The 27,166-nt window shown below is 48.4% G+C and overlaps 1 protein-coding gene across 1 annotated transcript in view; it reads right to left on the bottom strand.

The window, feature by feature from the left end:
• cpamd8 (C3 and PZP like alpha-2-macroglobulin domain containing 8) overlaps window positions 1–27,166 on the bottom strand; it is a 217,944-nt gene that overhangs the window by 110,375 nt on the left and 80,403 nt on the right. The window contains exons 24-29 of the mRNA XM_078198736.1: window positions 21,774–22,005; window positions 20,742–20,895; window positions 7,477–7,619; window positions 6,861–6,912; window positions 2,044–2,342; window positions 1,562–1,787 (exon numbers count right to left, since the gene is read on the bottom strand). Of these exons, the coding sequence (XP_078054862.1) occupies window positions 1,562–1,787; window positions 2,044–2,342; window positions 6,861–6,912; window positions 7,477–7,619; window positions 20,742–20,895; window positions 21,774–22,005 (1,106 nt within the window). The remainder of the gene's footprint in view (window positions 1–1,561; window positions 1,788–2,043; window positions 2,343–6,860; window positions 6,913–7,476; window positions 7,620–20,741; window positions 20,896–21,773; window positions 22,006–27,166) is intronic.

Raw genomic sequence — 27,166 nt, 5'->3', positions numbered from 1 at the left:
CCCCAGTGAGAGTCAGCACCTTCAGGAGAGGAGGGGACCCTGTACCCCAGTGAGAATCAGCACCTTCAGGAGAGGAGGGGGACCCTGTACCCCAGTGAGAGTCAGCACCTTCAGGAGAGGAGGGGACCCTGTACCCCAGTGAGAGTCAGCACCTTCAGGAGAGGAGGGGACCCTGTACCCCAGTGAGAGTCGGCACTTTCAGGAGAGGAGGGGGACCCTGTACCCCAGTGAGAGTCAGCACCTTCAGGAGAGGAGAGGGACCCTGTACCCCAGTGAGAGTCAGCACCTTCAGGAGAGGAGGGGACCCTGTACCCCAGTGAGAGTCGGCACTTTCAGGAGAGGAGGGGGACCCTGTACCCCAGTGAGAGTCAGCACCTTCAGGAGAGGAGAGGGACCCTGTACCCCAGTGAGAGTCAGCATCTTCAGGAGAGGAGGGGACCCTGTACCCCAGTGAGAGTCAGCACCTTCAGGAGAGGAGGGGGACCCTGTACCCCAGTGAGAGTCAGCACCTTCAGGAGAGGAGGGGACCCTGTACCCCAGTGAGAGTCAGCACCTTCAGGACAGAAGGGGTCAGATACCTCAATATATTTAGGAGAGATATGTATGATGCAGGATGATTAACAGTGGAAAAAGAGTGGCTCTAAAAAGTGTGAGTGATACTAATTATTTGGGACATATCGATATGACTTTTTACTGAACTGTAAACTGAACTGAAATTCTGAATGAATTTGCAGTAGATGTGTCCCTGAGGTGGATAGCTTCTTGAAAGAAATATAGGGATGGACTGGGAATATGACTTGAGTGGATTGCTCTCGAGCTAGTGTGGACGTGATAGACCAAATGGCCTCTTCCTAATTGTAAATGACTCCAAAGAATGTGAATAGCAACTCAATGGGATAAAGGGCAACAGGTGTCGGACTGGACTCTCACTGGCTGCTACTTACATGAGTCACTTCAGTACAAAGTCTTTGTCCAGGCTATGTGCTAAGAATCACACTAAAACCTAAGGCAGCCATCGCAGAGATGCAATGGGGAAAGGTCGCTGCCCAAGGACCATCTGTCATAGCACACCGAGGGGCTGGAAGCTGCATAAAACCCCTCAGGCAATATCTTTGTCATGGAAAGATATATTGTAAATATCACACGTTATTGCAATTATATTACAGCACCTCAGCATGCCGAGTGGGAAGAGCTGGAAAGCACGAAGGTCCAATTAGAATGGTTTTGAATGCAATTTTAGAAATTACGTATGAATAAAAGTATATTTGTAGAAATAAAACTTAAACAATTGCCCCTCCTGGTTTTCTCCCTCCCCCAATTCCATAGGTCCCCCACCCCCAGTGTTGGGACCTGCTTTAATGAGTATCAGGAATCTCAAATATCTCAAAGTGCTAAGTTTGTAATAACGCATCACTTCCATTCCTCTCCCCCACAAACTTTCCAAGATTAATTATTCATCTGCCTTCAGTAAATGGCAGCTGTGATTCTGACCCGAGTCCAGTGTCGAGAGACGGAGGTTAGTGCAGCCAGTGTTAGGATTCCCGGATCCCTGTGCCTGTACCTATCATGGAGGCAGTGGCTCGCTCAGATCCAGGGACTACATTATGAGGCACTCCCAGAGTGAAAGCTTCATTGTGGTTCTCATCCGATTCCTCCTTTCTCCAGATTTTGAACTCTCCCATCGAGCCCCAGCCGGTTGAGAAGCCGATATAATTGACCTCCGGGAATCTGGCTATCGCCCACTCCACAATCAAAGACTCATTGGATGGCATCGCACCATGCCCAACCTGGGAACAAGACATCAGAAACAAGACTTCAGAAACAAGACTTCGGAAAGTCTGTGCCAAACATATTAGAACACCAGGAGGGCCAATTGGCATTGCTGGAGGCAAAAAAATCCAACCTGTCGACAAACTTCAACATGAGTACAACATAGAAAATGCTCCAATATTATAAACAGGTTGGGTTTCAGCAGCGAGGGAGCTTACAGTCAGGTCAACAAGGTGAAGTCCTCTGTGCATCACCCTGGGAGCAATCGCTCACCTGAATGATGCCAGTCTTCCAGCGAATCCAGAAGTTTCGGAACTCATCCCAGGAGAGGATGTGAGGTGTGTTTGCACTGACCACTGGCTCTCCCATCTTGCTCACTGCGATCCATGTCTTCGTGTTCTGCCGTCCTCCAATCACAATCTCAACCATTTCAGCGGTGTCGCGAGGTCCCGTCGATAAGGCAAAGTGGGCGTCGTTGTGTGCCTTCACTGCCACATCAAAGTGCACCATTCGGGCTGGTTTCTGAATGTACTGGTACTCATACTTGTTGGGAGTGGAAATGTGAATCTTTTCTGAGAAGGCAAACAGAATAATTGTGGCCAATTCTGGGCATCACATTTTAGGCAGAATGTCAAGGCCTTGGCGAGGGTTCAGAGATGTCTACTTGAATGGTACCAAGGATGTAAGACTTCAGTTAATGTGGAGAAGCTGAGGAAGCTGGGATTGTTCTCCTTACAGCAGGGAAGGTTACGGGAGATTTAACAAAGATATTTAAGACCATGGAGGATTTGGTTAGAGCGAATAAAGAGCAACTGTTTCCATTGACAAGAGAGGCAGTAACCAGAGGGGGACAGATTTAAGATGATTGTCAAAATCCAGAGTAGAGATGAGAATTTATTTTACATAACGAAGTACAAGAATCTGCAAAGTGCTGCCTGAAAGAGCAAGAGAAACAGATTCAATAATAAACTTTCAGAAGAGAATTGGAGAGCATTTGAAAAGGAGAAATTTGCAAAATTATGGGGAAAGGACATGGAGGAACTAATTGGACAGCTTGTTCAAGGAGTTAGCACAGCATAACAGGCTGAAAGGCCTCCTCCTGAACGGAGACCCTCTATATAAGTAGCAGAGTAGCCATCCTTAGGACCAAACTGGATGGTCCATTTGCCATTGGCTGAGTCTCACAGACCAGGAAGGTTCTTTGGTCCCCCAGTACATGCTGAAAATTTCCTGGGACAAAGAGGAAATCAACTCAAACTCTTGCTCCCGCTCACTGCCCCACCTCCACCCTGCAGGAAAATATGGGCAGAATCGCATTGGCGAACAATGTGTTTGAGCTCTTCTTCACCAGGGAGGGGAAAGTTACCCAGGTTTCAGAATTGGTCTGTTGTCAGGGACAGGTGGGTAACTGCAAGAGAAGCAGATAAGGGGATCGAGTAGAGCTTTAGGTCTCGCAACTGTACAAAAGGTTCAATATTCTTGCAGTTTGTGTGGATGAGATGAGAGCAGGGACTGCAGGGAGGATCAGCAAACTGAGCACAGCAACATGGTGCAGGAAATCATTCTCAAGTGCAGGGATTAAAAAAGAATATACTTACAGTGGGGAATAGACACAGTTCCCTAAAGCCAAGAGTGTGAGTCCAAAGACAGTGTTGCCTACCCAGTGGAAGGGTTAAGGGCTGGAAAGGGACTTGTAGTGAAAGGGGAAGCATCCAGTTGTCATGGTCTAAATGGGTACAGTTTTGGTCACATTACTTAAGGAGGAATATGGTTGCATGGAAGCAGTTCAGAAGGTTCACCAAGCTGATTCCTGGGATAAGGATTGTCTCCTGAGGGACAGTGGAGCAGGCTGCGCTGATACTCATTGGAGTTTGGAAGAACGAGAGGTGATCTTATTGAAACAAAGATTCTGCGGTTGGGGACTGGGCAGATGCTGAGAGGATGTTTCCCTTTGTGGGGAATCTAGAACCGGGGGAAAGAGTTAAAAATAAGGAGTCTCCCATTTAAGACAGAGATGAAGAGGAATTTCTTGGCTTAGAGAGCAGCTGGAATTCTCTCTCTCAGAGAGCAATGGAGGCTGGGTCAGTGAATATATTCAAGGCTGAGTTAGACAGATTTCTGATTGACAAGGGAGTTGACGGTTATGGGGGAAGAGGCAGGAAAAGTGGAGTTAAAGCCACAATCAGATCAGTCATGACCTTACCGAATGGCGGGGCGGAGTGGGATCTGCTCATGTTCCTACTTATGATCTTCTGTGACACTCCCCCAAAAGTCAAATATCCCACTGATTCTGACTGGCTGTGCGGGGCAACCCCTGCAAAATACTGACACAATTGCAGGGACCCTGAACTCGGGGCAAAGCATGAGCTATCATGAGAGAATTGTGACTCACCAGCCCTTCGATTTATAAGTCTAGGAGATGGTGATAGTGACAGGGAGAGATGAAGAGGTGTGCAAGGAGGCTCATGTGGACATAGTCAAGTTGGGCCGAATGGCCTGCTTTATGTCATAACCACGGTATATGTAACATCTTTAACAGAGAAAAGCACCCCATGGCATTTACGGAATTACAGAGCAAGTGTTTAAAGTTTGATCGAAAGAGGTTTCAGCAGGAAGAGGTTAGACAGGAAATTTCAGATTGACAAATAGAATGGCCTCACCCCTGGGGGGATTTCATCTGCCCAGGTCTGAAAACACAATCCAGGATCAGATATGAAAAATGCAAACTTGGATCTACAGGATTTTTAAAAAATTCTTCGCATGGGACGTGAGCATCGCTGGATGTGGGCACCGCGGGACGTGGGCATCGCGGGACGAGGGCATCGCGGGGCGTGGGCACCGCGGGACGTGGGCACCGCGGGACGTGAGCATCGCTGGACGTGGGCACCGCGGGACGTGGGCATCGCGGGACGTGGGCACCGTGGGACGTGGGCATCGCGGAACGTGGGCACCGCGGGACGTGGGCATCGCGGGACGTGGGCATCGCGGGACGTGGGCACCGCAGGACGTGGGCACCGCGGGACGTGGGCATCGCGGGACGTGGGCACCGCAGGACGTGGGCATCGCGGGACGTGAGCATCGCGGGACGAGGGCATCGCGGGACGTGGGCACCGCGGGACGTGGGCATCGCGGGACGTGGGCATCGCGGGACGTGGGCACCGCGGGACGTGGGCATCGCGGAACGTGGGCACCGCGGGACGTGGGCATCGCGGGACGTGGGCACCGCGGGACGTGAGCATCGCTGGACGTGAGCATCGCGGGACGTGGGCATCGCGGGACGTGGGCACCGTGGGACGTGGGCATCGTGGGACGTGGGCACCGCTGGATGTGGGCACCGCGGGACGTGAGCATCGCGGGACGTGGGCATCGCGGGACGTGGGCATTGCGGGACGTGGGCACCGCTGGACGTGGGCATCGCGGGACGTGGGCACCGTGGGACGTGGGCATCGTGGGACGTGGGCACCGCTGGATGTGGGCACCGCGGGACGTGGGCACGGCGGACGTGGGCATCGCGGGACGTGGGCACCGCGGGACGTGGGCATTGCGGGACGTGGGCATCGCGGGACGTGGGCATCGCGGGACGTGGGCACCGCTGGGCGTGGGCACCGCGGGATGTGGGCATTGCGGGACGTGGGCATCGCGGGACGTGGGCACCGCGGGACGTGGGCACTGCGGGACGTGGGCACCGCGGGACGTGGGCATCGCGGGACGTGGGCACCGCTGGACGTGGGCATCGCGGGACGTGGGCATCGTGGGATGTGGGCACCGCTGGACGTGGGCACCGCGGGACGTGGGCATCGTGGGATGTGGGCACCGCTGGACGTGGGCATCGTGGGACGTGGGCACCGCGGGACGTGGGCACCGGCGGACGTGGGCACCGCGGGACTTGGGCACCGTGGGATGTGGGCACCGCGGGACGTGGGCATCGCGGGACGTGGGCACCGCGGGACGTGGGCACCGCGGGACGTGGGCACCGCGGGACGTGTGCACCGTGGGATGTGGGCACCGCGGGACGTGGGCACCACGGGACGTGGGCACCGTGGGATGTGGGCACCGCTGGACGTGGGCACCGCGGGACGTGGGCACCGCAGGACGTGGGCACCGCTGGGCAAGGCCAGCATTTGTTCCCATCCATAATTGCCCTTGAACTGAGTGTCTCGCTCGGCCATTTCAGAGTCAGCCACATTGCTGTGGATCTGGAGTCACATGTAGGCCAGACCAGGTAAGGACGGCAAATTTCCTTCCCTAAAGGACATTAGCGAATCAGGTGGGTTTTTCTTTTGTAACAATCAATGATAGTTTCCTGGTCACCGTTACCGAGACGAGCTTTCAATTCCAGATTTATTCATTGAATTTAAATTCCATCAGCTGCCGTGGTGGGATTTGAACCCTTGTGCCCAGAGCTTTAACCTGGGCCTCTGGATGGCCAGTCTAATGATATTACCACAACTGAATTGTCTCCCCCTTGACTCCAGTCAAGTCAAGCTCAAGCCCTCGCCAAACACATGTGCTTTCCAGCAGACAGTGACCAGGAGCAGGAACCATAGCTGCTTTTTGCTTGCCCAGCCCAGGGACACTGACACTAATTGCATTGCCCCTCCCAGATACCCCGACAAACACAATACAGGTCAGAGAGGAGACCCAAGAACTTCTGGCCATCATTTTTCCCTCAACCAAAACAGGACAACTGGTCACTTACCTTCTATGCTCTTAGTGGGATCTTGCTGTGCATACATTTGCTGCTGTTCTTTTCCCACATTACAACAGCAACCGTGTATTTCAAATGTATCTGATTGGCTGAGTAGTGTTCTGGAATGTCCCATGTCTATAAAAGGTGCTAGAGAAATGCAAAACATGCTCTCTGGTCTCAATGGCCATCGCCAGTTTGCAACTCAAATGAGTTGGGGATAACAGTAATTAACGCAAATAGGGAGAATATTCAAAATAATCTGAAAGAGCAACAGAAAACAATGTGCGTGGAGCAGTGACGATGAGGGCTCGGATTCCGAGGTGTGGTCACTGGTTACAAGCAGCACCTCCCAACCCTCACCCCTTCACCTGGGCATCGATTTCACCAAGGTTTCACTTACCATTGGGACAGAAGAAGATGCTGTAGGTGTACTCCCTCGACAATCCTTCAGGCTGTGGAATACAGAGACACAGAGAGAGAGAGAGACAGGAGACAGGAGAGAGAGAGAGAGACAGGAGAGAGAGAGAGAGAGAGAGAGACAGGAGAGAGAGAGAGAGACGAGAGAGAGAGAGAGACAGGAAAGAGAGAGAGAGACAGGAAAGAGAGAGAGAGAGACAGGAGAGAGAGAGAGAGAGAGACAGGAGAGAGACAGGAGAGAGACAGGAGAATGAGAGAGATGGAGATAGAAGAGTGAGAGAATGTGAGATTGGATATGTGAACAACCATTACACAACATCACATCATTAATTCCCATGGTGTCAACAATTAACTCTTCATTTCTTTGTGGTTTTACACAAACTTCCTCAGCAACAGGAAATTCCTTTGGACTTTAGAATTTGCCGATTTACAATTGGATCCTGTTTTATAAATGGACCAAACAGTTGACACACAACTGCCCCTTAGCAGCTCTCTACATTACTGTACATTGGGTCTAACTCTGCTGCTTGTGGGTAAACAGTGTGATCTAGCAGTGTGTCACAGACCATCATCAGCACAGAATGTGTTGTCTCCCTCACCTCCACCAGCACAAGTCTCTTCACATAGTCCATGCTGGCTGGGGTCCTCCTGTCCATGTAGCTGTCATCCAGGTACTTGTTGCTCTTCAGTGCCTGTAGCCCTCCCTCACAGCAGCTGCTTTCACTGTAAGCAAACGCTTTGGCTGTGAAAATGAAGTAACAGCCCTGTAAACATGTTCGAACACCATCACACAACCAGCAGCAGACAACACCGTTACAACATAGATACAAGCCATTCTGTGCCATTCTCCACATGAGCATCCTCACACCCCATCAACATCTCCTTCTCTTTTCTCCCTCATGTGTTTATCCAGCTTCTCCTCAAGTATATCTCTGCTATTCACCACGACTGCTCCCTGTGGGAGCGAGTCCCACATTCTGCCCCATTCCCTGTGGGAGCGAGTCCCACATTCTCCCCCATTCCCTGTGGGAGCGAGTCCCACGTTCTCCCCCATTCCCTGTGGGAGCGAGTCCCACATTCTCCCCCTCCCTGTGGGAGCGAGTCCCACATTCTCCCCCATTCCCTGTGGGAGTGAGTCCCACATTCTCCCCCTCCCTGTGGGAGCGAGTCCCACATTCTCCCCAGTCTCACGGGCGGCACGGTAGCACAGTGGTTAGCACTGCTGCTTCACAGCTCCAGGGACCTGGTTCGATTCCCGGCTTGGGTCACTGTCTGTGTGGAGTTTGCACATTCTCCTCGTGTCTGAGTGGGTTTCCTCCGGGTGCTCCGGTTTCCTCCCACAGTCCATAGATGTGCGGGTTAGGTTGATTGGCCATGCTAAAATTGCCCTTAGTGTCCTGGGATGCGTAGGTTAGAGGGATTAGTGGGTAAATATGCAGGGATATGGGGGTAGGGCCTGGGTGGGATTGTGGTCGGTGCAGACTCGATGGGCCGAATGGCCTCTTTCTGTGCTGCAGGGTTTCTAAGATTTCATTTCTCTGCGTAAAGAGGTTTCTGCAGAATTCCCATTAGATTTCTTAGTGACTATCTTGATGCTTCCTCATTTTGAACTTTTCTGTAAGCAGAAACATCTTTCTTATTTCTACCCGAACGCTTCATAATTAAAGACCTCGTTCAGGTCATCCCTCAGTCTTTTTTCTGGATTCTCTGATTGCCATTCCAATGATGGCCATAGACCACAGAATCCCCAGTGCAGGAGGAGGCCATTGGGCCATCGAGTCTGCGCCGACTTTCCAAAAGAGCATCTTACCCTGCCCTATCCCCACCGAACCTACACGTCTTTCAAATTAGAACCAGCAGTGTCCAAAGTTCTATTCCGTTGTTCTTTACACCCGCCCCGCCACCGAATTCGGCCAATCAAGTTTATGTCAAGCAATCTAGTTGATCCCATTCCTGTAACCCTGAAAGTTTATTTTCTTCAAGTGGCCATCCAATTTCCTTCTGAAATCATTTATTGTCTTCGCTTCCACCATCCTCGTAGGCAGCAAGTTCCAGGTCATCATCACTTGTGTAAAAATCGTTCCCCCACATTCACCCTGCATCTCTTGCCCAAAAGCCCCAAATCCACTTTTTCCCAGCATGGAAGAGTCAATTACTAGGGGGCACAGGTTTAAGGTGTGAGGGGCAAGGTTTAAAGGAGATGTACGAGGCAGATTTTTTTACACAGAGGGTGGTGAGTGCCTGGAACTCGTTGCCGGGGGAGGTAGTGGAAGTGGATACAGTAGTGACTTTTAAGGTGCGTCTTGACAAAGACATGAATAGGATGGGAATAGAGGGATATGGTCCCTGGAAGAGTAGGAGGGTTTACTTAAGTCGGGCAGCATGGTCGGTGCAGGCTTGGAGGGCCGAAGGGCCTGTTCCTGTGCTGTAATTTTCATTGTTCTTTGTTCTTGTTCCACCTCCCCTACCCTCTGTACCATCAGCTAATGGAAACAGGTTCAACAATGTCATAATCTGTCCACTAACATCAAACGTTCCCCCCAATCTGCTCCAACCCACACCCTTCCAGTTTAACAGGACGGCAAATGTGCCAGGCAAAGATAACGAAGGAAATAAAGGAGAGTATTAAAATAAAAACAGCTGCGTACAGAGTGGCCAAAAATAGTGGAGAAACAAGTGATTGGGAAAAATTTAAGAAACAACAAAGAGAGACTAAGAAAGCGATAAAGAAAGGAAGGATAGACTATGAAGCTAGGCTAGCAATTAATATAAAAAATGATAGTAAAAGTTTTTATAAATATATAAAAAGGAATAGAGTGGCTAGAGTGAATGTTGGACCCTTGGAGGACGAGAGGGGGGAGTTAATAGTGGGAAATGAGGATATGGCTGAGTCTTTAAATAAGTTTTTTGTGTCGGTCTTCACGGTGGAGGACACAAATAGTTTGCCAAATATTAACGATAGAGGGTTGGCAGCAGGAGAAATACTTAATACAATTAATGTTACCAGAGAGGCAGTGCTGGGTAGACTAATGGGACTGAAGGTGGATAAGTCCCCGGGTCCGGATGGAATGCATCCCAGGGTATTGAAAGAAATGTCAGAGGTAATAGTGGATGCGTTAGTGATTATTTATCAAAACTCGTTGCATTCTGGGGTAGTGCCGGTTGATTGGAAAACGGCTAATGTTACGCCGCTGTTTAAAAAAGGAAGGAGACAAAAGGCGGGTAACTATAGGCCGGTCAGCTTAACGTCTGTAGTAGGGAAAATGCTGGAATCCATTATTAAAGAGGAGATAGCAGGGCATCTGGATAGAAATGGTTCGATCAATCAGACGCAGCATGGATTCATGAGGGGAAAGTCGTGCTTGACGAACATGTTGGATTTTTATGAAGATGTGACTAGGGCGGTTGATGGAGGAGAACCGGTGGATGCGGTGTTTTTGGATTTCCAAAAGGCGTTTGATAAGGTGCCCCATAAAAGGCTACTGAAGAAGATTAGGGCACACGGAGTTGGGGGTAGTGTGTTAAAGTGGATTGGGGACTGGCTATCCGACAGGAAGCAAAGAGTCGGAATAAATGGGTGTTTTTCCGGTTGGAGGAAGGTAACTAGTGGCGTGCCGCAGGGATCGGTACTCGGGCCGCAACTGTTTACCATTTATATAGATGATCTGGAGGAGGGGACGGAGTGTAGGGTAACGAAGTTTGCAGACAACACAAAGATAAGTGGAAAAGTGAATCGTGTGGAGGACGGAGAAGATCTGCAGAGAGATTTGGACAGGCTGAGTGAGTGGGCGAGGATATGGCAAATGGAGTATAACGTTGAGAAATGCGAGGTTATACACTTTGGAGGAAATAATAACAAATGGGATTACTATCTCAATGGAAACAAATTAAAACATGCTACCGTGCAAAGGGACCTGGGGGTCCTTGTGCATGAGACGCAAAAGCCCAGTCTGCAGGTACAACAGGTGATCAAGAAGGCAAATGGGATGTTGGCCTATATTGCGAAGGGGATAGAATATAAAAGCAGGGATGTCTTGATGCACCTGTACAGGGCATTGGTGAGGCCGCAGCTGGAATACTGTGTGCAGTATTGGTCCCCTTATATGAGGAAGGATATATTGGCATTGGAGGGAGTGCAGAGAAGGTTCACCAGGTTGATACCGGAGATGAGGGGTTTGGATTATGAGGAGAGGCTGAGGAGATTGGGTTTGTACTCGTTGGAGTTTAGAAGGATGAGGGGGGATCTTATGGAGACTTATAAGATAATGCGGGGGCTGGATAGGGTGGAGGCGGAGAGATTCTTTCCACTTAGTGAGGAAGTTAAAACTAGAGGACACAGCCTCAAAATAAAGGGGGGTCGGTTTAAGACAGAGTTGAGGAGGAACTTCTTCTCCCAGAGGGTGGTGAATCTCTGGAATTCTCTGCCCACTGAGGTGGTGGAGGCTACCTCGCTGAATATGTTTAAAGCGCGGATGGATGGATTCCTGATCGGTAAGGGAATTAAGGGTTATGGGGATCAGGCGGGTAAGTGGTACTGATCCACGTCAGATCAGCCATGATCTTATTGAATGGCGGGGCAGGCTCGAGGGGCTAGATGGCCTACTCCTGCTCCTATTTCTTATGTTCTTATGTTCTTATGTTCTTATGTTCAAAGAGCTATCAGGTCAGCTGACCACTAGCTTGGCCAAAGGTAGCTTTGAAGATGTCTTAAAGGATAAAGGGGGGTGGGCAAAGGGAATTCCAGAACTTTGAGCCTTAACAACTGAAGACACAGCCATCAATGGTGCAGCAATCATTGAATACACACAAGAGTAAGAGAATTAGAGTAACACCGATATCTGCCGGTTGTATTTATATAGAATCGCTACAGTGCAGAAGGAGGCCATTCAGCCTATTAAGTCTGCACCGACTTTCCAACATAGGATCCCACCCAGGCCCTTTCCCATAATCCCATGTATTTACCCCACTAATCCCCACAACCTACACACCTTGGGAAAGTAAGGGGTAATTTAGCATGGCCAATCTACTTAACCTGCACATCTTTGGACTGTGGGAGGGAACCGGAGCACCCGGAGGAAACCCATGCAGACATGGGGAGAACGTGTAAATTCCACACAGACAGTGACACAAGGCCGGAATCGAACCCGGGACCCTGGCGCTGAGGCAGCAGTGCGAACCAGTGTGTGTGAGACACACATTGCTCCGTACACACAGTTGTAGAGATTACAGAGATGGAGAGAGGAGAGGTCATAGAGGGATTTGACAACAAGGATGAGAATTTTCAAATCAAGATGTTGCGAGACTGGGAGTCAATGAAGATCAGCAAGCGGAGAAGGCAGAGAATGGGACTTGTTGTTCAGTTAAGACAGGGGCAGCAAAGTTTTGGATGACCTCAGGTTCATGGAGAGTAGAGTGGAGAGAGTGGCCGGGAGATGACACTGAGATGGGTGGCAGAGCAAAGTGTGCAGAGCACACTGAAAGTCTACAAAAGGATATAGATAATCTAAGTGAGTGGGCGAGGGTCTGGCAGATGGAGTACAATGTTGGTAAATGGACTATTATTTAAATGGTAAAAAATTGCAGCATGCTGCTGTGCAGAGGGATCTGGGTGTCCTTCTGCAGGAATCTCAAGGAGTTGGTTTGCAGGTGCAGCAGGTAATTAAAAAGGCAAATGGAATTTTGTCCTTCATTGCTAGAGGGATGGAGTTTAAAAACAGCGAGGTTATGTTGCAGCTGTATAAGGTGCTGGTGAGGCCACACCTGGAGTACTGTGTACAGTTTAGGTCTCCTTACTTGAGAAAGGATATACTGGCGTTGGAGGGGGTGCAGAGGAGATTCACTAGGTTGATTCTGGAGTTGAGAGGGTTGGCTTATGAGGAGAGAGTAGGTAGATGGGGCTATATTCATTGGAATTCAGAAGAATGAGAGGAGATTTTATAGAAACATATGAGATTATGAAGGGAATAGATAAGTTGGAAGCAGGGAAGTTGGCGGGTGAAACTAGAACGAGGGGGCATAGCCTCAAAAATAAGGGGAAGCAGATTTAGGACTGAGTTGAGGAGGAACTTCTTCACACAAAGGGTTGTGAATCTGTGGAATTCCCTGCCCAGTGAAGCAGTTGAGGCTACCTCATTGAATGTTTTTAAGGCAAGGATCGATAAATTTTTGAACAGTAAAGGAATTAAGGGTTATGGTGAGTGGGCGGGTAAGTAGAGCTGAATCCATGAAAAGATCAGCCATGATCTTATTGAATGGCGGAGCAGGCTTGAGGGGCCAGATGGCCTACTCCTGCTCCTAGTTCTTATGTTATGAGTGCACTGGGATAGTAAAGCATTTGTACTGGACTTTCCTACTCCGACCCCACTGAGAACGCCGAGGAATGCACGCTCCACCCAATTACTCCCTCAACCTGTCCCATCACACCCAGTGGCCCATTCACAAATACCCCCAGGTCCCTCTGTTCCTGTGGCCCTTTGTACCCCCACCAAAATGATCCACCATCCACCCCCACCCACTCCACCCCACCCACAACCAAACACCACTGTCCCCAAGTCCCACACCAGCTGCAAATCCCAAAATCTCTCCATCAACCCTATCACATCCCTTTTTCATTTTTAATTCCTTAACCTTCTACGTTTAGGGAGTATAAACTTAGTCAATGTAATCTGTCCCGGTAATTAATTCCAGTAATATTCTATGCTGCACACCCTGGTGTGCAGGGCTTGGAGTTTAACACATCTCCTCCAGACAGGATATGACCAACTGGAACCAAAAGTTCAACCGTTGGTATTCCACTCTCTCTGATCCAGTAGCCTTTTTGATATCTGTTTAAACCTGTCCACTAGCCTTTAACAATCTGTGTAGACCCCTTTCTGCTCTCCAGTCTGGCACCATGAAGCACATTTTCTAATTTATCTCCCTTAGATCCATAGCGGATGACCTCACACTTCCCTACAGTTTACCCACAAATTCAGTCTGTCTCTGTCCCTCTACAACCTCCAGATCCCATCTCCACAACTTACTGTGCACTCAAACTTAGTGTCATCTTCAAACATGAATATAGATCCCCATTCCTTCATCCAAATTAGTGATAAATATGCTGAAAAGCAGAGACCTCAGTATTGGTCCCTGGCGAACGTCATCCGACAAACCAAGAATTATCTTTTTATCCCCACTTGCTGTCTCCTATCTCCCAGCCAATATCAGACCCATGCCATGGGGTTGTCTGTATATCTGTGCACATTCACTTTGTCTCATGGTCTCTCGTGTGGAACCTCATTAAATATTATCTGGAAATCCACGCAGATAAGATCCATAGACACTTACCAAGGAGCCAGAGGACATTGGTAGAGTGTTGAATGAATACTTCACATCCGTCTTCACCCAAGAGAATGAGGACGATGGTGTGGAATTCAGAGAGAGAGACTGTGAGGTTCTAGAACAAATTGACATCGGGAAGGATAAGGGATTGGAGGTGTTGGCAGCCTTAAACGTGGATAAATCTCCAGGTCCGGATGAATTGTGTCCCAGGTTGCTGTGGGAGGCAAGGGAGGAGATAGCAGGGCCTCTGACCCAAATTTTCAATTCCCCTCTGGCCACTGGGGAGATGCCAGACGACTGGAGAACAGCTAATGTGGTTCCGCTACTTAAGCAGGGTTGTAGAAATAAACCAGGGAACTACAGACCAGTGAGTCTCATATCAATGGCAGGGAAACTATTAGAGAAACTTCTGAAGGAGAGCATCTATCTCCACTTGGAGAGGCAAAGCTTGATCAGGGAGAGTCAGCATGGCTTCATCAGAGGGAGGTCATGCCTAACAAATTTGATTGAATTTTTTGAGGAGGTGACCAGGTGTGTAGACGAGGATAGTGCAGTCGATGTAGTTTATATGGATTTCAGCCAAGTCTTTGACAAGGTCCCACATGGGTAGGACTAATTTAAATGTGGATTACAGGGTCAAAGGGAGGGTTCTGAAGACTGTGGAGGAACAGAGAGATCTTGGGGTTCATATCCACAGACCTCTAAAGGTTGCCACTCAAGTGGATAGAGCTGTGAAGAAGGCCTATAGTGTGTTAGCTTTCATTAACAGGGGGTTGGAGTTTAAGAGCCGTGGGGTTATGCTGCAACTGTACAGGACCTTGGTGAGACCACATTTGGAATATTGTGTGCAGTTCTGGTCACCTCACTATAAGAAGGATGTGGAAGCGCTGGAAAGAGTGCAGAGGAGATTTACCAGGATGCTGCCTGGTTTGGAGGGTAGGTCTTATGAGGAAAGGTTGAGGGAGCTAGGGCTGTTCTCTCTGGAGCGGAGGAGGCTGAGGGGAGACTTAATAGAGGTTTATAAAATGATGAAGGGGATAGATAGAGTGAACGTTCAAAGACTATTTCCTCGGGTGGATGGAGCTATTATAAGGGGGCATAACTATAGGGTTCGTGGTGGGAGATACAGGAAGGATATCAGAGGTAGGTTCTTTATGCAGAGAGTGGTTGGGGTGTGGAATGGACTGCCTGCAGTGATAGTGGAGTCAGACACTTTAGGAACATTTAAGCAGTTATTGGACAGGCACATGGAGCACACCAGGATGATAGGGAGTGGGATAGCTTGATCTTGGTTTCAGATAAAGCTCGGCACAACATCATGGGCCGAAGGGCCTGTTCTGTGCTGTACTGTTCTATGTTCTATGTATGGGAGACTTGTAAAGAAGGTAAATTCACATGGGATACAGGATAATTCGATAAAGTGGATTCAAAATTGGCTCCGTTGTAGAAGACAGAGGGTGATGACAGAAGGCTGCTTTAGTGACTGGAAGCCAGTGTCCAGTGGCGTACCACAGGGATCTATAAATGGCATTGATGACGATGTGAGGGGTCGGATTAGTAAGTTTGCGGATGACAGAAAGATTGGCTGGGTGGTTAACAGTGAGGCGGAGAGTCTTGGGCTACAGAAGATATAGGCAGAATGGTCAAATGGGCAGATAAGTGGCAGATGGCATTTAATCCTGAAAAGTGAGAGTTGATGGAGTAATTTGACAAGGAAGTATTCAATGAAGGGCAGAACACTAGGAACTTCTGTGGAACAAAGGGACCTTGGCGTGTTTGTCCACAGATCTCTGAAGGCAGAAGGGCATGTTAGTAGGATGGTGAAAAAGGCATATGGGACACTTGTCTTTATCAATCGAGGCATAGATTACAAAAGCAGGGAAGTCATGTTGGAGTTGTATAGAACTTTGGTGAGGCCACAGCTGGAGCACTGTGTGCAGTTCTGGTCGCCACATTATAGGAAGGATGTGTTGGCACTGGAGGGGGTGCAGAGGAGATTCACCAGGATGCTGCCTGGGATGGAACATTTAAGTTATGACGAGAGGTTGGATAGGCTTGGGTTGTTTTCTTTGGAGCAAAGAAGACTGAGAGGCGACCTGATCGAGGTGTACCAGATTATGAGGGACATGGACAGAGTGGATAGGGAGAAACTGTTTCCCTTAGTTGAAGGGTCAGTCATGAAGGGACACAGATTCAAGGTGAGGAGCAGGAGGTTTAGAGGGGATATGAGGAAAACCTTTTTTACCCAGAACATAGAACATTACAGCGCAGTACAGGCCCTTCGGCCCTTGATGTTGCGCCGACCTGTGAAACCAATCTAAAGCCCATCTAACCTACACTATTCCAATATCGTCCATATGTTTATCCAATGACCATTTAAATGCCCTTAATGTTGGCGAGTCCACTACTGTTGAAGGCGGGGCATTCCACACCCTTACTACTCTCTGAGTAAAGAACTACCTCTGACATCTGTCCTATATCTATCACCCCTCAATTTAAAGCTATGTCCCCTCGTGCTAGCCATCACCACCCGAGGAAAAAGGCTCTCACTATCCACCCTATCTAATCCTCTGATCATCTTGTATGTCTCTATGAAGTCACCTCTTAACCTTCTTCTCTCTAACGAAAACAGCCTCAAGTCCCTCAGCCTTTCCTCAAAAGACCTTCCCACCATACCAGGCAACATCCTGGTAAATCTCCTCTGCACCCTTTCCAATGCTTCCACATCCAGTTCTGGTCGCCTTATTACAGGAGGGATGTGGAAATGATTGAAAGGGTGCAGAGAAGATTTACAAGGATGTTGCCTGGATTGGTTGGCATGCCTTATGAGGATAGGTTGAGGGAGCTCGGTCTTTTCTCCTTGGAGAGACGAAGGATGAGAGGTGACCTGATAGAGGTGTACAAGATGTTGAGAGGTATAGATCGGGTGGATTCTCGGAGGCTTTATCCCAGGGCTGAAATGGCTGCTCTGAGAGGACACAGGTTTAAGGTGCTGGGGAGTAGGTACAGAGGAGATGTCAGGGGTAAGTTTTTCACTCAGAGGGTGGTGGGTGAGTGGAATCGGCTGCCGTCAGTGGTGGTGGAGGCAAACTCGATCGGGTCTTTTAAGAGACTTCTGGATGAGTACATGCAACTTAATAGGATTGAGAGTTATAGGTAAGCCTATATATAAGCCGAGGTAGGTAGGGACATGACCGACGCAACTTGTGGGCCAAAGGGCCTGTTTGTGCTGTATTTTTTCTATGTTCTATCCTTCCTATAATGTGGTGACCAGAACTGTACGCAATACTCCAAGTGCGGCCGCACCAGAGTTTTGTACAGCTGCAACATGACCTCCTGGCTCCAAAACTCAATCCCTCTACCAATAAAAGCTAACACACCGTACGCCTTCTTAACAACCCTATCAACCTGGGTGCCAACTTTCAGGGATCTATGCACATGGACACCCAGATCTCTCTGCTCATCCACACTACCAAGTATCTTACCATTAGCCCAGTACTCTGTAATCCTGTTACTCCTTCCAAAGTGAATCACCTCACACTTTTCCACATTAAGCTCCATTTGCCACCTCTCAGCCCAGCTCTGCAGCTTATCTATGTCCCTCTGTAACCTGCAACATCCTTCCACACTGTCCACAACTCCACCGACTTTAGTGTCATCCGCAAATTTACTAACCCATCCTTCTATGCCCTCATCCAGGACATTTATAAAAATGACAAACAGCAGTGGCCCCAAAACAGATCCTTGCGGTACACCACTAGTAACTGAACTCCAGGATGAACATTTCCCATCAACCACCACCCTCTGTCTTCTTACAGCTAGCCAATTTCTGATCCAAACCGCTAAATCACCCTCAATCCCATGCCTCCGTATCTTCTGCAATAACTTACCGTGGGGAACCTTATTAAATGCTTTACTGAAATCCAAATACACCACATCAACTATTTTACCCTTATCCACCTCTTTGGTCACCTTCTCAAAGAACTCAATAAGGTTTGTGAGGCATGACCTACCCTTCACAAAACCGTGTTCACTATCCCTAATAAAATTATTCCTTTCTAGATGATTATAAGTCCTATCTCTTATAATCCTTTCCAAAACTTTGCCCACAACAGAAGTAAAGCTCACTGGTCTATAATTACCAAGGTTGTCTCTACTCCCCTTCTTAAACAAGGGGACAACATTTGCTATATTCCAGTCTTCTGGCACTATTCCTGTAGTCATGATGTGGAGATGCCGGCGTTGGACTGGGGTAAACACAGTAAGAGTTTTAACAACACCAGGTTAAAGTCCAACAGGTTTATTTGGTAGCAAATACCATTAGCATTCGGAGCGCTGCTCCTTCGTCAGATGGAGTGGGAGAGATACAAAATCAAGTTACAGAATACTGATTAGAATGCAAATCTCTCCACCCAACCAGGTCTTAAAGATACAGACAATGTGAGTGGAGGGAGCATTAAGCACAGGTTAAAGAGTAGTGTATTGTCTCTAGACAGGACAGCCAGCAAGTCCAGGAGGCAGGCTGTGGGGGTTACTGATAGTGTGACATAAACCCAACATCCCGGTTGAGGCCGTCCTTATGTGTGCGGAACTTGGCTATCAGTTTCTGCTCAGCGACTCTGCGCTGTCGTGTGTCGTGAAGGCCGCCTTGGAGAACGCTTACCGGAAGATCAGAGGCTGAATGCCTGTGACCGCTGAAGTGCTCCCCCACAGGAAGAGAACAGTCTTGCCTGGTGATTGTCGAGCAGTGTTCATTCATCCGTTGTCGTAGCGTCTGCATGGTTTCCCCAATGTACCATGCCTCAGGACATCCTTTCCTGCAGCGTATCAGGTAGACAACGTTGGCTGAGTTGCAAGAGTAGGTACCGTGTACCTGGTAGATGGTGTTCTCACGTGAGATGATGGCATCCATGTCGATGATCCGGCACGTCTTGCAGAGGTTGCTGTGGCAGGGTTGTGTGGTGTCGTGGTCACTGTGAGCACTTCAGTGAGTGTCGTGAGCACTTCAGCAGTCACGGGCATTCAGCCTCTGATCTTCGGGTAAGCGTTCTCCAAGGTGGCCTTCACAACACACGACAGCGCAGAGTCGCTGAGCAGAAACTGATAGCCAAGTTTCGCACACATGAGGACGGCCTAAACCAGGATGTTGGATTTATGTCACACTATCAGTAACCCCCACAGCCTGCTTCCTGGACTTGCTGGTTGTCCTGTCTGGAGACAATACACATCTCTTTAACCTGTGCTTAATGCTCCCTCCACTCACATTGTCTGTATCTTTAAGACCTGGTTGGCTGTAGAGATTTGCATTCTAATCAGTATTCTGTAACTTGATTTTGTGTCTCTGTATGCCCTGTTTGAGAACAGATTTCCACCCCATCTGACGAAGGAGCAGCGCTCCGAAAGCTAATGGTATTTGATACCAAATAAACCTGTTGGACTTTAACCTGGTGTTGTTAAAACTCTTACTATTCCTGTAGACAATGATGCCATAAAGATCAAAGCCAAAGGCTCTGCAATCTCCTCCCTAGCCTCCCAGAGAATCCGAGGATAAATCCCATCTGGCCCAGGGGACTAATCTATTTTCACACTTTCCAGAATTGCTAACACCTCCTCCTTATGAACCTCATCCCGTCTAGTCTAATAGCCTGTATCTCAGTATTCTCCTCGACAACACTGTCTTTTTCCTGTGTGAATACTGACGAAAAATATTCATTTAGCGCCTCTCCTATCTCTTCGGACTCCACGCACAACTTCCCACTACTGTCCTTGGCTGGCCCTAATCTTACCCTAGTCATTCTTTTATTCCTGACATACCTACAGAAAGCTTTAGGGTTTTCCTTGATCCTACCTGCCAAAGACTTCTCATGTCCCCTCCTGGCTCTTCTTAGCTCTCTCTTTAGGCCCTTCCTGGCTAACTTGTAACTCTCAAGCGCCCTAACTGAGCCTTCACGTCTCATCTTTACATAAGTCTCCTTCTTCCTCTTCACAAGAGATTCAACTTCTTTAGTAAACTACGGTTCCCTCGCTTGACCACTTCCTCCCTGCCTGACAGGGTGGTAGATGTGGGATGCCTCACATCCTTTAAAAAGTACCTGGATGAGCACTTGGCACATCATAACATTCAGGGCTATGGGCCAAGTGCTGGTAGGTGGGATTAGATGGGAGTGTTTCTAATATGTTGTTGCTGACTCGATGGGCTGAAGAGCCTCTTCTGTGCTGTGTGATTCTATGATTCTAGTAAGAAGTCTCCCAACACCAGGTGAAAGTCCAACAGGTATATTTGGAATCATGAGCTTTTGGAGCGCTGTTCCTTCATCGGTGAGTATCTATGATTCTCAGGGTCCTTTGACAGCACCTTCTGAACCCACGGACACTACAACTTTGAAGGAGAAGGGCTGCAGATCCCTGGGAACACCATCCTGATTCGGAAATACATTGCCATTCCTTCACTGTTACTGGATCAAAATCCTGGAAATCCCTCCCTCGCTCCCTTTCCCGACCCAGCTGGGTTATCATTTGCAACAATTTGCAGTTACCCCCTCACCTGTGATGTTGGCAGGGCCAAGTTCAGTGAAGGACAGGACGATGGACGTGGGTTTTGCTTCCTCAGAGCTGACGCACATCTTCCGAGTCAGGTGTCGCTTCCCCTGATGTCCAATGAACTTGATTCCTTTTGGAACCGTGATTTTAACATGAACCTGGAACAAGTTGGGGTCAAGAGCAGCAATCAGTGTAACGACAGACACAAGAGTCCACAGCGAATGCACAGCACACTGCAATCGCCATTCATATAGTAACAGGCGGAGACTATTCAGTCCCTCGAGCCTGTTCTATCATTATAATGGATCATGGCTGATTGAGTCCTTGACTTCATCGACCCACCTTCGCCCTCAACACCCTTATTGAGTTAAAATACATCTGTCTCAGTCTTAAGTGAGCCCAGAATCAACAGCTTTTGGGGGAAAGAGTTCCGGATTTCCGCTCCCCTCTGTGTGAGGGAGTGCTTCCTGACATCACCCTGAACGGCCTGGCCCCAATGTCCAGGTTCGGCCCCCTTGTTCTGGACTCCCCCAACCACAGGAAATTGTTTCTCTCTATCGATCCTATCAAACACTTAAAAACCTTAAACACACCAATCTGAACACCCCTTAAATCTTCTAAACTCCAGGTAATACAACGTTGCTCTGAGCAACCTAATCTCATCATTTAACCCTTTCACCCCTGGTATCCTTCTGGTGAATCCGTGTTGCATCCTCTCCAAAGCCAATGTTTCCTTCATGAGGTGTGGAGCCCAGAAAGGGTCAGCCCCGAGCACATCTTCCTCTGCCTTGTACCCCAGCGCCTGCCTGCAATGCAGTGCAGGGGTAAAGCTTTCTACCTCTGTCACACCCCACACTTACAACACTCGATCTCATAGACATGTTTCCCCCCCTGCCCCACCCCCCACCATCTCACAGACATGGTCTTCCCCCACCCTGCTGATCTCAGACACAGTCTCCCCTGGGGCCCAAGGATTTCCCAAGAGTCACTCTGACCCCCATCTCTCCCCTGTGTACCCCGGTGTTTCCCCACATACCTCAGCACAGCTGGGGAGGTAGTTGTAGACAATCAGTGGGATTTTAGTTTGTTCTCCACGGATTACGTGGTACGGCAAAGTGAAATCCACAAAGAAAGGTTTGAATGTGCGGAGCTCAGTGGATTGAGCGAGTCCGAGGCCACTCTCCTGTGATAGGCTGACTGCCTCAGTCATCCAGCTGGTGATGGAGTCTGGGACCTCGACGTGTAAGCGGGCTTCTCCTGTCACATCACTGTGGACACAACATGAAGATAAGGGATAAGTCACCAAGCTCACTCCCTCCCAGCTACTCAGTAACAGAATCTAACCTCCTCCAACTTTACAACTCTCAATGTACAGTAACCTGAATTTCTGTAGCACCCGTCATAACTTTAGCACATAGCTAATGGAGTACTTTAGAAGTGTAGTCCCTGTTTTAATGCAGAAAAATAGAGAGAGAGAGAGAGACAGCATGTTAATTAACGTGAAAACTGTGTCACATACTGGGAGAGCTGTGTGAACTGAACAAAGAGGCAAATCATACTTTTATTTCAAGGGGGGAGAATATGAGTAAGACAGCGTTGCTGCAAATGCTCAGAGCTTTAGTGAGATCACACCTGAAAGAACTTGCAAGGAAAGATATACTTACTTTCGAGTTAGTGCAATGAAGGTTCATTGGACTGATTCCTGGGAGAGAGGATTGTCCTATGGAGGAGAGATGGACTAATATTCTCTGCAGTTTAACAGAATGAGAGATGATCCAATTAAAACATTTAAAATTCAGAGATGGTTTGACAGGGTTGACGTTGTGGGGTTTTCTCTCCTGGCGAGAGTCACGGAGCCCCTCAGGGGCAGGGGGTTGGGAGGGGACAACTATTTCAGAATGTGACATGGAGAAATGTCTTCATTGATAAGACCGTGAATCGCAGAGAACCGTTACTGAAGGTTGGGTTTGAATAAGAGTTTTCGATTCAGGTTTGTGGGCACAAATTTGCCTCTTTGTTACTGTTTTACAAAAGGGACGACTAGCAACGCTGCCCTGGTTTATTTTGTGTGCAGCATTCAGCATGTGATACCTTTAAACATTTTGGGTGGCCAAACACACTGGTATCTTGAGGGATTGTCCTGCATCTGAACACAGGACTAAGGAGTGGGAGTAGGCCATTCAGCCCTTCAAGCCTATCTGCCATTTGATAGGATCAGGGTTGATCTACTTGTGGTCTCAACTCCATTTTCGACTATGGGCAGCATGGTGGCACAGTGATTAGCAGTGCTGCCTCACAGCTCCAGGGACCCAGGTTCGATTCTGGCCTCGGGTCACTGTGTGTGTGGAGTCTGCACGTTCTCCCCGTGTCTGCGTGGGTTTTCTCCGGGTGCTCCGGTTTCCTCCCACAGTCTTAAGATATGCAAGTTAGGTGGATTGGTAATAGCAAATGCGCAGGATGTGCTTTCGGGGAGTTGGTGCAGACTCGATGGGCCGAATGGCCTCCTTCTGCACTGCAGGGATTCTGTCTTCAAAGGGCCACTCTTATTTTTAAACTGTGTCTCCTAATTGTTGTCTCTGCCACAAGGGGAAAAATCCTCCTGGTATCCACACTGTCAAGGCCCCTCAGAATCTTACATGTTTCATTCTTCATTCTCGCCTCTCATTCATTTAAACTCTAATGGGTATTGCACCAACCTGTTCAAACTTTAAGGTAGGCCCTTACTCCCAGCAATGTGCAGAGTGAACCTTCTCTGAACTGCTTTTGATGCAATTATATCCTTTTCAAATAAGACGACCAAGACTGTACATAGTATTCCAGATGCGGTCTTGCCGAGGCCCTATACAGCTTCAGGTACCTTCGGGAACACTGGGTTGCTGTGTGGCTGCCACATGCAGTTTACAGGGAAGGCTGGGCACTGTCTGTCATGGTACCTGGATATAGGATGAAGCTTGGACTGCTGCCTATGGTGCCCCTCTACCCACACACTGGGCACTAGCAACATTGCTGCACTGCAATCAATTGCTGCTTCTGAAGATCTCAAAGTTTCGGAAGTAGATAAACTTTTCTCTTTTGGCTCAAAAGCTGATAGAATTTTAAATTCCTGCATGGGAGCACTTAGAATATTTTGGCTCCGGGCACAGAATGCTACGATTGAAAGCACTGGGAGATTTTCCAGCAAAGCATTCAGAGCTTTTGAACAATTTACACAGTCTTTGGAAGAGATCACAGGAAATAAGAGCCTCATTACATCCTTCAAACTGGCCTGGCTGTCGGCGGCAGGTACTGTGATATCATCACGTAACCTTACAGCAACACTTAGTACTAAATTTCCAATTAAAAAAGACTCACATTTCAGTAGCGCTTTTCACAACCAACTGGACACCTCAAAGTGCTGCACAGTCAACAAAGCACTTCTGAAGTGTGGTTACTTTTAAAGACACGGTGGCACAGTGTGTTAGCACTGCTGCCTCACAGCGCCAGGGACTCGGGTTCGATTCCCGGCTTGGGTCACTGTCTGTGCAGAGTCAGCACATTCTCCCCGTGTCTCTGCGGGTTTCCTCCGGGTGCTCCGGTTTCCTCCCACAGTCCAAAAGACGTGCGGGTGGTAAAAGAGGTGGAGGAGTGGCATTGTTAATCAAGGATAGTTTAACGGCTGCAGAAAGGCACTTCGAGGGGGATCTGCACACTGAGGTAATATGGGCTGAAGTTAGAAATAGGAAAGGAGCAGTCACGTTGTTAGGAGTTTTCTATAGGCCCCCAAATAGTAATAGAGATGTGGAGGAAGAAATTGGAAAGCAGATTATGGATAGGTGTGGAGGTCACAGGGTAGTTGTCATGGGTGACTCCAGCTTTCCAAATATTGATTGGAACCTTTATAGGTCGAATAGTTTGGATGGGGCAGTTTTTGTACAGTGTGTGCAGGAGGGTTTCCTGACACAATATGTGGATAGGCCGAAAAGAGGTGAGGCCACATTGGATTTGGTACTGGGTAATGAACCGGGCCAAGTGTTAGATTGTTTGTGGGAGAGCACTTTGGATATAGTGACCACAATTCGGTGTCTTTCATTATTGCAATGGAGAGGGATAGGGCCATACGGCAGGGCAAGGTTTATAATTGGGGGAGGGGTAATTATGATGTGATTAGGCAATTAGAATTAGGGGGCATAAGATGTTAACAGAAACTGTCAGAGAAAGGCACAAATGAAAAGTGGTGCTTGTTCAAGGAACAAATACTGCGTGTCCTTGATAGGCATGTCCCTGTCAGGCAGGGAGGAAATGGCCGAGTGAGAGAACCATGGTTCACAAAAGAGGTTGAATGTCTTGTCAAGAGGAAAAAGGAAGCGTATGTAAGGATGAGAAAACAAGGTTCAGTTGGGTCGCTTGAGTGTTACAAGGTAGCAAGGAATGAGCTAAAAAAAGGGCTTAGGAGAGCGCGGAGGGGGCATGAGAAGTCCTTGGCGGGTCGGATCAAGGAAAACCCCAAGGCTTTTTACTCTTATGTGAAAAATAAAAGAATGACCAGGGTGAGGTTAGGGCTGGTCAAGGACAGTGGTGGGAACTTGTGCATGGAGTCAGAAGAGATAGGAGAGATGATGAATGAATACTTTTCTTCAGTGTTCACCAAGGAGAGGGGCCATGTTTTTGAGGATGAGAGTGTGATACAGACTGATAGGTTGGAGGTAGATGTTCTGAGGAAAGATATATTAGCAATTTTGAAAAACCTGAGGGTCGATAAGTCCCTTGGGCCAGATGGGATATATCCTAGGATTCTTTGGGAGGCAAGGGGTGAGATTGCAGAGCCTTTGGGTCCTCACTGTCCACGGGGATAGTGCCAGAGGACTGGAGAGTGGCGAATGTTGTTCCTCTGTTCAAGAAAGGAAATAGGAATGACCCTGGTAATTATAGGCCGGTTAGTCTTACTTCGGTGGTCGGTAAGTTAATGGAAAAGGTCCTGAGGGATAAGATTTATGACCATTTGAAAAGATGCAGCTTAATCCGGGATAGTCAACACAGATTCGTGAAGGGTAAGTCTTGCCTCACAAATTTGATTGAATTTTTTGAGGAGGTAACTAAGTGTGTCGATGAAGGTAGAGCAGTTGATGTTGTATACATGGACTTTAGTAAGGCGTTTGATAAGGTTCCCCATGGTCGGCTCATGAAGAAAGTAAGGAGGTGTGGGATAGAGGGAAATTTGGCCGATTGGATAAATAACTGGCTATCTCATAAAAGACAGAGGGTGGATGGAAAATTTTCAGACTGGAGACCAGTTACCAGCGGTGTACCAGAGGGATCAGTGCTGGGTCCTCTGCTATTTGTGATTTTTATCAATGATTTGGAAGAGGGGGCTGAAGGGTGGATCAGTACATTTGCTGATGACACCAAGATTGGTGGAGTAGTGGATGAGGTGGAGGGCTGTTGTAGGCTGCAAAGAGACATTGATAGGATGCAGAGCTGGGCCGAAAAATGGCAGATGGAGTTTGAGGTGATTCATTTTGGCAGGACAAATTTGAATGTGGATTACAGGGTCAACGGCAGGGTTCTGAGGAATGTGGAGGAACAGAGAGATCTTGGGGTTCATATCCATAGATCTCTGAAGGTTGCCACTTAAGTGGATAGAGCCGTGAAGAAGGCCTATAGTATGTTAGCGTTTATTAACAGGGGATTTGAGTTTAAGAGCTGTGGGGTTATGCTGCAACTGTACAGGACCTTGGTGAGACCACATTTGGAATATTGTGTGCAGTTCTGGTCACCTCACTATAAGAAGGATGTGGAAGCATTGGAGAGATTGCAGAGGAGATTTACCAGGATGCTGCCTGGTTTGGAGGGTCGGTCTTATGAGGAAAGGTCGAGGGAGCTAGGGCTTTTCTCTTTAGAGCGGAGGAGGATGAGAGGCGACTTAATAGAGGTTTATAAGATGATGAGGGGGATAGATAGAGTGGACGTTCAGAGACTATTTCCTCGGGTGAATGTCGCTGTTACTAGGGGGCTTAACTATAAGGTTCGTGGTAGGAGATATAGGAGGGATGTCCGAGGTAGGTTCTTTACTCAGAGAGTGGTTGGGGCCTAGGATGGACTGCCTGCTGTGATAGTGGAGTCGGACACTTTAGGAACTTTCAAGCGGTTATTGGATAGGCACATGGAGCACACCAGAATGATAGGGAGTGGGATAGCTTGATCTTGGTTTCGGACAAAGCTCGGCACAACATCGAGAGCTGAAGGGCCTGTACTGTGCTGCACTGTTCTATGTTCTATGGGTTAGGGTGCATTGGCCATGCTAAATTCTCCCTCAGTGTAGCTGAACAGATGCTGGAGTGTGGCGATTGGGGGATTTTCACAGTAACTTCATTGCAGTGTTAATGTAAGCCTACTTGTGTCACCAATAAATAAATAACAGCAGGGACACTGATTACACTTTCCAGGCTCACA

This window comes from Mustelus asterias, chromosome 26 (genome assembly GCF_964213995.1).
Source record: "Mustelus asterias chromosome 26, sMusAst1.hap1.1, whole genome shotgun sequence".
Taxonomy (NCBI): Eukaryota; Metazoa; Chordata; class Chondrichthyes; order Carcharhiniformes; family Triakidae; genus Mustelus; species Mustelus asterias.
The sequence above is the reverse complement of the archived record's forward strand: the minus strand, read 5'-3'. Positions and strand labels throughout refer to the sequence as shown.